This window comes from Jatropha curcas, chromosome 2 (genome assembly GCF_041381405.1).
Source record: "Jatropha curcas cultivar XTBG-Jc1 chromosome 2, XTBG_Jcur_1.0, whole genome shotgun sequence".
In the NCBI taxonomy this organism is placed as follows: domain Eukaryota; kingdom Viridiplantae; phylum Streptophyta; class Magnoliopsida; order Malpighiales; family Euphorbiaceae; genus Jatropha; species Jatropha curcas.
The window spans coordinates 26,779,351-26,793,729 of NC_143152.1; the positions used below are offsets into that span (position 1 = coordinate 26,779,351).

General features: G+C 31.4%; 2 protein-coding genes across 5 annotated transcripts; both read left to right on the forward strand.

Moving 5' to 3' along the window:
- The first annotated feature begins 1,783 nt into the window (after window positions 1–1,783).
- Window positions 1,784–4,308, forward strand: LOC149498497 (uncharacterized). Its single transcript, XM_089718347.1, has 3 exons — window positions 1,784–2,129; window positions 3,324–4,145; window positions 4,253–4,308. Exons 1-3 carry the CDS (start codon window positions 2,123–2,125, stop codon window positions 4,279–4,281), a joined length of 858 nt encoding a protein of 285 aa, XP_089574473.1. The 5' UTR covers window positions 1,784–2,122; the 3' UTR covers window positions 4,282–4,308.
- Window positions 4,309–10,697: 6,389 nt separating this feature from the next.
- On the forward strand, window positions 10,698–14,014 carry LOC105646582 (trihelix transcription factor GT-3b). 4 transcript variants are annotated; one of them, XR_005176969.2, is made up of 3 exons: window positions 10,698–11,311; window positions 11,468–12,083; window positions 13,028–14,014. XR_005176969.2 is itself a non-coding variant. In XM_037635519.2 (2 exons), the coding sequence occupies exons 1-2, from the start codon at window positions 11,036–11,038 to the stop codon at window positions 12,014–12,016; spliced, it is 825 nt and encodes a 274-aa protein (XP_037491447.1). In that variant the 5' UTR covers window positions 10,698–11,035; the 3' UTR covers window positions 12,017–12,131. The 4 variants fall into 4 exon arrangements, 1 of the variants encoding a protein (XP_037491447.1); XR_005176967.2 differs by having other exon boundaries at window positions 13,730–14,005; XR_005176966.2 differs by having other exon boundaries at window positions 13,736–14,004.
- Window positions 14,015–14,379: the final 365 nt, after the last annotated feature.

The window sequence follows — 14,379 nt, forward strand, 5'->3', positions numbered from 1 at the left end:
GGGCATCATCGGTATTCTCAATGAAATATAATTTTCTCCGTTGTAAAAAATTTATGTGCGAAAATTTCAATTTTATTTTATCCTATCAAAGAATTAATTAAATTAAATTTCTCAGTAAGAATAATTTAAAATATCATGTAAATTAACAATAAATTTATTTTATTTTATTTTCTTAAGAATTATTTTTATTAGAAACAACTAATAATAACATATATTCGTGTGATTTGACTATGAGACATAAATTCAATCTAATAAAAATTAAAATAATAAAATTATGTTCAATTGAATTTTTATAAAAAAAAAAAAAAATTCTGAAACAAAGAAAATTTGGAAATCTTTCCATCATAAGGTACACGCAATAGCGTGTTCGGCAGAAATAGTTAGGGGCCAAAAAATCATTTTACTTAATTATGGGGTAAAACTAAAATATATCAAACAAAGAAAGCATATAAATAGCAGCAAAGTGATATAATGATTTCAGGTGTTAATAATAATAATAATAATAATAATAATTTCAGGTGTCAATTGCGGATCTTGCTTTACTTCCAATGGAAACAAAGAATTCCCCCACAAGGTCAATGCCTTTTACCACTTTTCTTTCACATCGATTAAGGATTTTTCAATTTTTTTAAAATCAAGTCGGTTGATATTCTGGTTTATTTAGTTTTTAATAAATAAATAAAATTAGTAATTTTTTTCTTCTAAATGATACTTCTAGGGCACCCATAAAGGTGATGATATTGTTTTTTTAAGGCAAAATTGTTAAATTACACAATAGACAACTTCATATCATTTTTGGATTCATTCAAAATAATTATATATTGTACACAGATAATTGTTACATTTGCAATAATATCCTTATTGATTGTAAATGGCCAATAAGGGAAAGCGCACGTAAGGATCGAATACTCGAGCTCTTATTCAAAGGATTTAATCCCTTTCTACTCAGACTAATTATGTTTGTTATCCTTATTAATTGTTACAACATCATTATTTGTCTTTGTCAGATTAAAAAAAATATTTGTCTTTGTTATAATCTTATTTATACGAGAAAATCTTTCTTTTTTTTTTTTTTTACTTGATGTTATTAATGATCCTTTAAAGTAAAATTGCCTCAGCCAAAGAAATATAAAATATATAATTCACATGTGAATAGCTAAATTCACTCGATAATATCCACAATTCTATTTATAAAGTGCTTATGTACATGCAGCTTAATCCCATAGAATGGATATAGGTAATAACAATAACTTTTGTGGTCAAAATAGAGTAATCATTGACCGAAAACAAATTAGGATCACTTGTTTTATACGGTAAACCAAATCAATAAAATTCAATGAATCACCACTTATTGATCATAATTAATTAATTAATTAATGGGTATTATGTGATAATCAAATCAATTAATTGAACATGGATTGCATTGATGATGGAATAGATTAGGTATTAGGTAGAAAGGAAATTTTGGCATTTATTCAGGATGAAATTTTTTTGCACTCTAATTCTATAGAAATAAAAGTTTTAATTTTTAATTTCACCCGAACTTTTCGAGTAGTTGTAATTTCGTTCTAAATCGATTTTTGTACTATTGGCACCTTAAACTTATTAATTAGTTGCAATTACATCCTGATTTGAATTAATATCTAACTCATTATTTTTGCATCTGAAAATTGATTCAATTTTAAATTCAAATACTCAATCTTGATTTTATTTATTATATGAATATTTGGGTTTGAATTTATTATTTATTGTTTAAATACTTGGGTATGAAGTTCATGTTGGATTTAATTTTCTATTGTGGGCTTAATATGTAAAATTAAATATGTACAGCAGTCCAATTGTAAAGTCAATTTCAAATGTGGTCTTGATTGTGAATAATTGACTATTGAGGTATCAACTAATTATAGATATTAAGTGTAGAGACCATTATATAATTCCTATTTCGTTAAAGGACCGAAATAGGAATTGTACTAACCCTACAGGTATATAAAGGTCGTGGTCCCCAGAGGAGTTGAATACGATTCAGTTTTACGTTCCTTTCGTATTGCTTCCGCTAAATCGATTCTTCAATTCTCTGGAAGGCTGCAAACCTAATTCTATACATCAAGATCGACGAACAACGATGTCAGGTACGCAACCTTTTCTTATTCAATCTATTTTGTTGAATCTAGTGGTTTGCACGATCTAGGTTATTATTGTGGAATTATTTGAGATTAATTCTTAACAAGTGGTATCAGAGCCTTGTGCATAATTGCTAGATTTTAGATTGATTTTCGTATGTTTATTATTATTATTATTATTATTATTTGTTTACCCTACTGTTTACGGATTGAGGGTTTTGTTTAATAAAAAAAAAAAAATAAAAAAAAAGAAGTCGGCGGCACCTGTTATTTTCCTCCTTAATCGTTTTTGGTTTTTAGGGTTAGGGATGGAAAATAACGGTTAGGTCCCTGAAAAATTTTAGATTAGGTCCTTAATTTTTTATTTTTTCAGATTAGGCCCCTAATTTTTCTGTAACTTCAGATTAGGCCCCTAATTTCTGTAACTTCAGATTAGGCCCCCTAATTTTCTGTTTTTTTTTTCGTATAGACCCATAAACATATATTTAATTAAATTAGACCTCCGAACTTTATTTATTCAAATTTATTTAGTCCAATTTTATAACTTAGTCTCTAATTTAGTGACTTAAAGACTAGATTATATATATATATATATATATATATATATATATATATATATATATTTTTGGGCTAAATAATTTTAGATTATTAAATATTTAGACAATCAATTCATTTAATTGCAATTGTTTTGTTTTAATTACAATTAAATGATTTGATTTGTCGACTTGAGATTAAATTTTGGGAGTGATTAAGTCCCTATTGTGTTTGATATTTGTTAAAATAAATTGATTTGATCCATAAGTCACCAAAGTGACCTCTATTGCTTGAATTGATTTATTTTAGAATATTAGACAGGTGTATTAGAATTCGTTGCGGATAGTTAATCGGCCCAAAGGAAGGTTACTATCTGGTTGAGTTTTGAATACATGTTTGGCAATAAGTATGTGATAATTGTTTGATTATTTTCCATGACAATAATATATCGGCCCAAAGGAAGATTTATTATTTGTCAGGACTATGTTATCAATATTTGATTGCTGCGTTGAGATACTTATTACAAGTTAATGTTTTACATCCAAAGATGAGAATGTTAATGTTGTGTCTGTATCTTATTTCCATTTTTTGATCTCTACTTATGTGAATTGTTTCATTTGTGGATTGTGAGCTTATACTTGTCTATTTGTTTATTTTCTCTGATGTCAGCTAACATGTCATTTAATCCTGATTGTGTCCCTAAACTTGAGGGATCAAATTTTGAGTCTTGGAAATCAGACATTATGATCTTTCTGGGCTGTATGGATTTGGATCTTGCATTCAGGATGGACGAACCTGCTCCTCTTACTGATACGAGCACTGATGTTCAAAGGGTTCAGTATGAGAAGTGGGAGCGTTCTAATCGCTTAGGTCTGATGATCATGCAGAAAGGAGTCCCAGAACATGTTCGAGACTCTGTCTCAGCTGAAAAGAACAATGCTCAAAACTATCTTGCCGAGCTGGAGAGGGCTTATGTCAAGAATGACAAAGCCGAAGTGGGAACACTTTTAGGAAAATTAACCTCCATGAAGTTTGCTGGCAATGGTGGTGTTCGGGAGCATATTCTTAGCATGTCTCAGATTTCAAAGAGACTGAAGGCGCTGGGTATGGCTTTACCAGATGACCTTTTAGTCCATATGGTTATGAATTCTCTTCCTTCTCAGTATGGACAAATTAGGACTTCCTATAATTGTCAATCGAATAAATGGACTCTTAACGAGCTCATTTCTCATTGTGTTGATGAGGAGGAAAAGATGAATTCTAACAAAAGAGAGAGTGCTCATTTTGTTTCTTCAGCTGGGAAGGGCAAGAACAAGAAAAGAAAGAGGCCTTTTGCAAAGACTGTTGAAAAGGCTATTGAGAAACCTGCTGCTGCTACTGCTGTAGATCCAGTACAAAAGAAGCCTTATGTGCCAAAATGCTTCTTTTGTGGAAAGACGGATCACTTGAGAAAGGACTGTCCTAAATTTGCTATTTGGCTTGCAAAGAAGGGTAAGTGCCTTGTTTTAGTCTGTTGTGAAGTTAATTTAACTTTAGCTCCTAAAAACACTTATTGGATGGATTCTGGTGCTACCGCTCATATAAGTGTTTCATTGCAGGGCTGCCTCAACTACAGAAAGCCAACTGACGGTGAAAGATACGTCTATGTGGGAAATGGTGATCTGGTTGAAGTAGAGGCAATTGGACATTTTAGATTATGTTTAAGTACTGGTTATTTTTTGAATCTTATAGATACTTTTGTTATTCCCTCTTTTAGAAGGAATTTGATTTCTGTTTCCTTTTTGGACAAATCTGGTTTTCATTGTTCTTTTGGAGACAGTGTATTTACTTTATCTATGAATTCAAAAGTTTTGGGTACTGGTTGCTTGAATGAATGTGATAATCTATATATGTTAGACATTGATACTAGTTATCATGAATCCCTGCATGTTACTACAAGAGGTACCAAAAGAAAGTTGAATATTGATAACTCAACTGTACTTTGGCATAGACGTTTGGGTCATGTATCCAAATCAAGAATTGAGCGTCTTGTTTCTGATGGTATCTTAGATACACTTGATTACACAGGTTTGGATTCTTGTATTGAGTGTATTAAAGGAAAACAGACTAAACAAAAGAGACTAGATGCCATTCGGTCATCCAATGTTTTAGAACTGATTCATACAGATATTTGCGGTCCATTCCATATTGTAGCTAGAAATGGCCAAAGATATTTTATATCATTCATTGATGACTATTCTCGTTATGGTTACTTATATCTCATTCATGAAAAATCTGAGTCTTTGGACGTGTTCAAATCTTATAAAGCCGAAGTTGAAAATCAACTAGGAAAGAAGATTAAATCTGTTTGATCTGACCGTGGTGGTGAATATTATGGTAAATATGACGGTTCAGGCGAACAACGTCCAGGACCTTTTGCGCTCTTCCTACAGGAATGTGGAATTGTCCCTCAATATACAATGCCTGGTACACCCAACATGAATGGTGTATTTGAGAGACGTAATAGGACTCTTATGGATATGGTAAGGAGTATGATTAGTCATTCTACTTTACCAAAGTCTCTATGGGGTGAAGCATTAAAGACAGCAGCTTATCTTCTCAATAGGATTCCATCTAAAGCAGTTGCTAAAACACCTTATGAACTTTGGACTGGACGTAAGCCTAGTCTAAAGCATCTTCATGTTTGGGGATGTCCAGCTGAAGCAAGGCCTTACAAGCCGAATGAAACAAAACTGGACTCCAAAACTATCAGCAGCTACTTTGTTGGATATTCTGAGCGGTCTAGGGGTTACAAGTTTTATAATCCTACTTCCAGAACTTTTTTTGAAACGAGAATTGCAACATTTTTTGAGGATGTTGATTTTGGAGGGAGAAATAAAGAAAGAAACATTGTCTTTGAAGAGGAACCAAGTAAGGATGATTCGGTTCTCATTCCTTTTGTTGTTTCTGATAGCGTATAGACTCCAGTTGCTCCTATAGCTATTCAAGATCCAATTCAAGATAATACTATTCTTCCTCAAGAACAAATTCAACAACCTCAAGAATTAGAGCCTGTTCAAATGCCTTTGAGGAGATCTACTAGGGAGAGAAGAAGTGCTATTCCAGATGATTATATAGTGTTTCTTCAAGAACATGAGGATACTGTAGACATGATAGATGATGATCCAGTTAGTTTCTATCATGCCATGCAGAGTTCTGACTCTCATAAGTGGATTGAGGCAATGAACGAAGAGTATAAGTCTATGCAAGACAATCAAGTTTGGGATCTTGTTCAATTACCTGAAGGAAAGAAACCCATTGGTTGCAAATGGATATTTAAAACCAAAAGGGATTCTCAAGGTAATGTGGAAAGATATAAAGCACGTCTTGTAGCAAAAGGCTTTACTCAAAAGGAAGGGATTGACTATAAAGAAACCTTCTCTCCAGTTTCTTCGAAGGATTCTTTTAGGACAATCATGGCCTTAGTTGCAAATCTTGATCTTGAGCTTCATCAAATGGATGTTAAGACTGCGTTTCTCAATGGCGACATTGATGAAACAATATATATGGTGCAACCAGAAAATTTTGTAATTGGAGATCCAAAACATCTGGTATGCAAATTAAAGAAATCCATTTATGGACTCAAGCAAGCTTCTCGTCAATGGTACTTTAAGTTCAACCAAGTAATTGTCTCGTTTGACTTTGAGGCAAATGCTGTTGAAAATTGTGTGTACCATAAGTTCAGTGGGAGTAGGTTTATCTTTTTGGTCTTATATGTGGATGACATACTTCTTGCTACTAATTGTAAAGTCTTGCTGCATGAAACCAAAGTTTTTCTTTCAAAGCATTTTGAGATGAAAGATTTAGGTGAAGCTTCTTTTGTTTTAGGGATTCAGATACATCGAGACCGTTCTTGAGGTATTCTTGGATTATCACAAAAGAGCTATATTGATAAAGTGCTCAAGAGATTTAGTATGCAGAATTCTAGACCATTGGATACCCCTATTGCAAAAGGTGATAAATTTAGTAATCAACAGTGTCCAAAGAGTGAACTTGAAATTCAGGAAATGCAAAAGGTTCCTTATGCGTCAGCTGTAGGAAGTCTTATGTATGTTCAAGTTTGTACTCGTCCAGACATTTCTTTTATAGTTGGCATGTTAGGTAGATATCTCAGCAATCCAGGAATGGATCATTGGAAAGCAGCCAAAAGAGTCATGAGATATCTTCAGAGGACTAAGGGACATATGCTCACATATAGGAGATCAGATCAGCTTGAGATCATTGGGTATACTGATTCTGATTTCGCTGGATGCCAAGACAGTAGAAAATCCACATCTGGCTACATTTTTCTATTGGCTGGTGGTGCTATTTCTTGGAAGAGTGTGAAACAAACTCTAGTAGCAACCTCCACCATGGAAGCTGAATTTGTAGCATCTTATGAGGCATCCAATCAAGCTATTTGGTTGAGAAACCTTGTCACTGGGCTGCGTGTAGTAGGTGGAATAGAAAGACCACTGAAGTTGTATTGTGACAGCAGGTCAGCCGTTTTATTCTCCAACAACAACAGGAGCTCTTCTCGATCAAAACACATTGAGATTAAGTTCTTGGCTGTGAAGGAGAGGGTACAGAGTGGACAGATATCCTTAGAGCATATTGGAACAAACTCTATGATTGCGGATCCGCTTACAAAGGCAGTGATACCGAAAGTTTTCCATGAGCACACCGCTCATATGGGTATCGTTTTGTTTGAGACTGTCTAGTTTTAGTGGGAGTTTGCTCTTTATGTATACATTATGTTTTTTGAATGCTCTATTTTGTTTTGGATATGTTTTATTATGAAATTTTGTTGAGTACTCATTTTGGTTGATGGTTACACTCTGTATTATTATTATTGTTTTGTTTGATCTCACTTTTGTTGGTGACCAGTTGGAAACAGACATGATGATCACATTGCATGTAGTTTTCATGCTACACTTCTATAATGAATCTATGTCATTTAGGGATATTGGTAATGTAATTGATGATGAACTTAGTCATGAGATATATGGCGAATGTTTCTTCAGCTCTTTATCAATATAACTAATGGACGAGATTGTTTTTGGATACCTTGTATGACTGCGTTTGTTGAGCTCATTTTGGTGTATGTATTTTATTTAACATATGTTCGCCCAAGTGGGAGATTGTTGGATTTAATTTTCTATTGTGGGCTTAATATGTAAAATTAAATATGTACAGCAGTCCAATTGTAAAGTCAATTTCAAATGTGGTCTTGATTGTGAATAATTGACTATTGAGGTATCAACTAATTATAGATATTAAGTGTAGAGACCATTATATAATTCCTATTTCGTTAAAGGACCGAAATAGGAATTGTACTAACCCTACAGGTATATAAAGGTCGTGGTCCCCAGAGGAGTTGAATACGATTCAGTTTTACGTTCCTTTCGTATTGCTTCCGCTAAATCGATTCTTCAATTCTCTGGAAGGCTGCAAACCTAATTCTATACATCAAGATCGACGAACAACGATGTCAGGTACGCAACCTTTTCTTATTCAATCTATTTTGTTGAATCTAGTGGTTTGCACGATCTAGGTTATTATTGTGGAATTATTTGAGATTAATTGAATTGTACTAACCCTACAGGTATATAAAGGTCGTGGTCCCCAGAGGAGTTGAATACGATTCAGTTTTACGTTCCTTTCGTATTGCTTCCGCTAAATCGATTCTTCAATTCTCTGGAAGGCTGCAAACCTAATTCTATACATCAAGATCGACGAACAACGATGTCAGGTACGCAACCTTTTCTTATTCAATCTATTTTGTTGAATCTAGTGGTTTGCACGATCTAGGTTATTATTGTGGAATTATTTGAGATTAATTCTTAACAGTTCATTCTTTTATATTGTTTTAATCAAAATTCCAACTTTAATTTACTTCTAGGATGCAATTGCAATAAATTGACAAGTTTAAGGTGTTATAATTAACTTTTAGAATGCAATTGCACTCTAAAAATAAATTAGGGTGTAATTGTAAATAGGGATAATTGACAAGAGAGTCCGTTGAATAATAAAATTAACATTCAATATGGTAAGTACATATAAAATGAGAAATTAGAAACAAATTTTATTTTCTGTATCTAGAGGTGCGTTACGGGGTCAATTCTTTGGGCCAATAATGGGTCATAACAGATGGTGTGAACACAAAGAGAAGTGGGCCCATACATTATCAAACCGATCCTATCATCTACTTGTAATCTAATCTGCATGTATGCCACGTGGACTATGACTGCGGGCTTCCACACGTGGGACACCGCGTACACGGATTTCTTTTTTTTTTTTTATTGAACGTATTGTGGGGTGGTGGGGTTAAAAAATAAAAGAAAAGAATAGAAAGGAAATCTATCAGCCCACAGAAAGATAAATTAATTAATTAATTTAATTACTTAAAAAAAAGAAAAAAAAATAATCAGGTAAATCCAGTTTTTAGATTTTGGGAAATCCAAACCTTTATTTTTACTTTGCTTTGCAACGTACAGACTCGATTTGAGCTTTCTCCTGTTTTGTTTGTCCCGTCTACACGGTTCAAAAGGTACAACTCCACAAACAAAGTTGACATATCCCTTAATTACTAGATCCACCCTTCCACAAAAAATTAATAAAAAAAAAAAAGTTGACAATGACTGAACAAACAAATTTATATTATTCACATCATATATTAATTATGATATTTTAATTAATGCTAAGATTTATTTCGTTATTTTTAAAAGTTCAAAATCGGATAATTTTACATTTTTTTAAATACTAAAAAAGCACTTAAAAGAAAATGTTATCTCATTTTAAAATTCATAAATTATATTGGGAATCTATAGGACCTCATTATTGTAATTTTATTAATAAATACTACTCAATTTCTTAAAATATAAATTGTTTAGTTTAAGATTTTTGCATGGGTATAAAAAAAAAATAAATTCTCGTAAATTATAATAAAATTAAAAATAATTTAATCAAATTATCTTTTATCTCAAAATTAATTTATAAAGATAGATATTTTATCTAAGATAATAAAAATAACATTGAAATAATATTATTTATTACTCTTTAAAATACACAAAACAATAATCACCCTAAAACGAATATGGAGGGAATAGATTAGCTAAAAACTAATAAAATTTAGCTTATTTCATAGGATAAAGAGCTTCTTTTCTAATCAATCATGTGTGGTCTGGTTAGCATTCTCGTTTGTGTTGAGACCTTGAGACCTATTAATCACTAGAGATTTTATCAATTTGGTATTAAAAATTTAATATTTTTTTTAAATTAAAAAAAAAAACCTATAAGTATTGATATTGCAAATGGTAGATTTTGAGCCAAAATTAGAAATAAATTTAGTTTACGTAATATATAGATATACTGGGTGATAAAATTATACTTCCAATTAAAATTTAAAATCTACTCCATGCAATAATATAAAATGACAGCTCAGTCTCAGCATGCTTACATTAAATAAAGAATATCTATAAATTATTTTAAAACTACATATTTAATATTTTCAATTTTATTAAAAAATATTAATTTATTCCTGAATTACATTGGTCATTTATTATAATTCCAAAATTTAAATCATAATAAGATTAGGACACTTCAAAATAAAATAATTTTATATGTTTATTCAATATTTATTGGAGGTATAATAAACAGGGAGGATACGCAATAGACCTTTCACTTATATTTACTGAATTCTCCATATTTTTTACAATATGAAAATCAATCAGATCACACGAATTTATATTTCGATAACAAATAATAAAAAAAATAAACATTAATAAATGTAGCTTGCAGTGCAAGTTTTATATAACTGATTGCAGAGAATAAAGCCCCACCACTTCATAGATTTCCCGTAAGCCTGACGACAAGAGAACGCAATGGTAATGTGAACAAATAGAGACGACGCATAAAAAAAAAATAAAATAAAGGAAAATAAAAAAGAATTCTAGAGATAGAGAGAGAGAGAAGGAAATGAGTTTCCGCGTAGACAGATAAAGACTGGAAGGGACTGTACAGAAGAAAGAAAAAAAGAAAGAATGAGCGAAAGAAAGAAAGAAAGCTCTATTTTGATTTCGTTTTCTTCTACATCTGAAAGAATAACAAAAACGCTCTCTTTAACACCTCAGCTTCATAAAATATACCATAATATTACTTTTTTTTCTTTTTCGTTTCTTTAATTTCTTTCATATTGACGATTCACACTTCCTTTTCTGTTCACACCACCTTCGTATAAATCTTTCCTCTTCTTTCTCTCTCTATCTTTTTCCTTTCCCTTCTTCTGATCTGTTGATCGATCCCTTCTTTTTCTTATCTCTCTTTGCCTTACCTCAATTATTTCTCTTGTTGGTTGTATTTAAATGGAAGGACATCATCATCATCATCAACAACACCATCAACTTCAACATCAGCATCACATCAGTGTTAACGTTGACACTGATAGGTTTCCTCAATGGAGTGTTCAAGAAACAAAGGAGTTCTTGATGATCCGTGCAGAACTCGATCGAACTTTCATGGAGACTAAAAGAAATAAGCTCCTTTGGGAAGTAATTTCTAATAAAATGAAAGAAAAGGGTTATAATCGCAGCGCAGAGCAGTGCAAGTGCAAATGGAAAAACCTCGTTACTCGATACAAGGTAATTATTCGGTTTTAATTAATGATTTTCTTATAATTTCAAGAATCCTTTTCTCTTTATATAATATATATTATTGATTGAACTATGCATAATAAACAAAAGTAAAAAACCCTATATGTATTTTTTTTTTTAATTTGAAACTAAACTGTTTTTAAGGGATGTGAAACGATGGAACCTGAATCTTTACGACAACAATTTCCATTTTATAACGAGCTGCAAGCGATTTTCACTGCAAGAATGCAAAGAATGCTTTGGGTGGAATCAGAAGTAGGAGGAGCAGGTGGGTCTAAAAAGAAAGCGGTGCAGTTATCGTCAGACGAAGAGGATGATAACGAAGAAAGTGAGGGAGAGAAGGGAAGCATTAGAAAGAAGAAGAAGGGAAAAAGCATGGCAAATATTGGCAGTGGTAGTAGTAGTAGTGGAAATAGTAAAAATTTGAAGGAGATTTTAGAGGATTTCATGAAACAGCAAATGCAAATGGAAATGCAATGGAGAGAAGCATTTGAAGCGAGAGAAAACGAGAGGAGGATGAAAGAGATGGAGTGGAGACAAACTATGGAAGCATTAGAGAACGAGAGGATAATGATGGATAGGAGATGGAGAGAAAGAGAAGAGCAAAGAAGGATAAGAGAAGAAGCTAGGGCAGAGAAGAGAGATGCACTAATCACAGCACTTCTAAATAAGCTTAGAAGAGAAGAAATTTAAACATGTGTACGTTTTTTTAATTGTTTTGGAAGAAGAAAGAGGGGAAAGCTAGCTTTTGATAGAGGAGGTTTGTCTCTAGAACTCTCATTTTGGATATGTTAATGTTCTTTAATTATATATATATATATATATATGCTTTCATTATCATCTCTTTCTTTTCTTTTTTGCCCACTGGAAGAAATCATATATATTTCTTTATTTTGCTCTTGCTTTCACTATATGATCTTTCAATCATGAAATTTCTTTCATGATTATAAGCTAAAAGATAACTTTCTTATATAAATCATGAACAAACAATAGGGATTTTATTACTTATCAGAGTGGGAAGCAATAAGGTCATTGTGGTGCATACAGTTTTTTTTTTTAATGCTCCATTCTCCTTAATGGCTCTCAACTCCATTAGGATGGTGCATGTGTTGCAACTTTCACTTTGTCTCACATTTATATGCTTATAATAGTGTGCAGTAATTAATATGTAAATCAAACTCAACGAACTTCTAATTATTTCAAAATTGCTTTGTATATGTTGCTCGATGTTCAAAAATTCTTGTTTAGGCAGTTCATACCATCCATTATCACTTAATCAATGGGTGTTTTAGTTAAATAATGGTGTAATTAACAGCCCACAAGTACCACATGCATATCTTTTTGACCAAGAGATTAACCATTTCTTTAGAAATATTAATCTACGATGATGATAAATAATAATATCTTGTTTCTTGGTAAGGAAGTTTTCAAACCAAGACTGTGGTAAAAGTCAAAAAATGTGCATGACTAATGTGCTTCTGGAGATGGAGTGTCAGAGTTAGATATAGAATTGGTAGGCCATATATAGAAATATTGTTGGTGTTAAGTCTTTTTTTTTTTTTTTCCTTATTTTTGGTTCATCTTGATAGGTAGGAGGATATTCAAACCATTAATTAAGAAGTTGCATGGAAGATTAATTTGATATAATGGTGTAAAAAGTGTAGCCGTTGTTGAGCTAATGAGCTGCATTAATTTCTTAATTAGGTCAATATAATTTAAGATTTCCAACAACGTTGAATAGTATATATGTCGGTGACACAGCTTCAGAGGTGTGTATAGCTGCCAGAGGTTCCGTAAGAGGAAGATAAATGTTTGTTGATAGAACTGTTGCTTCAAACATATGATTTGTTTACTATAAGTTTGTTTTTTTTTTTTTTTTTTTTTTTTTGAGCATTACTATAAGTTTATTAATTGATGAACTATAAATTTTATACGTATATGATTATGTAACTCGTTGTTTATATTTTATTGAGTAATGTATGATTATTTCTTTTTTTGTTATTTTTTAAACAGTTACATTAAAGAAAAAGTGAGAAATGAAAAATTAGGAATATCTTAATTATATTGTAAGTTGAGGCAAGATACTATAGGTTATGACCAAAATAATATCTTGTAAGAAGGTATTTATCTTTGTAATGTAATTTATGAACATTTTAGAAAACTAATACAGGATATAAATAGATAGTTTTCAATGTATTGAAACCGTTAATCTGATTGTGAGTTTGAATATGGTATCTTTTTATACTATTGTTCAATGCAACGTTACTTTTTGACTTCTACTGAAACCACAGATCTGACTTGTAATTTCAATTTATTAGAAACTATGCACTTTGAGAACATTGTAGGATGTAATGCATTATTTTGAGAAATTGTTTTATTTCTATTATTCTGATACTAAACCTACAGCTACAGGGAGATGATTTTTTGTAGGAGAAGATGGAGATTGAGAAATGATTTTCTGTCCCCGACTTCACCTATGTCCCATTGCCACTCATCCTCCTCCATTTTCTTTTTATGCAATGTAATCAATGAAGTTAATCAGCCTCTTTCACTTGTTAAGACTAGCTAATTAACTTGTAACATGAAAAATTTTTGAAGTATTCAATACTCGTATTTAGTTGAGACTTTCTTAACCATGTATACTTTTTTTATCTACTGGAAAGTATATGTTTATATATTTTGTTCAGTTACCACAAAGTCTAATTTTATTATTGTTATTATTTGATTTATTTATCCATGAAATAGTATATGTGCTAGTTTATAAAAATTTATTTTAGCATATTGTTCAATTGTAATTATTTTAGCATATGTATGCTTATTGGAACTAAATATATTTTTTTCAGAAGCATTGATTTTTTTTTTTTTTTTTGGTATTTTTGGTATGTAAATTATTCATACATCAAACTATTTTAGTAAATATATTTGGAATAAATAAAGTTTTTATAGCATCTTTTTACTAAGGAAAAAGAGATAAAATAGTAATTAAACTAATAACTAACATGCAGTTCCATTAGCAGAATTGCATGAGTAATTATAGCATCGGGATTCAGGTGAGT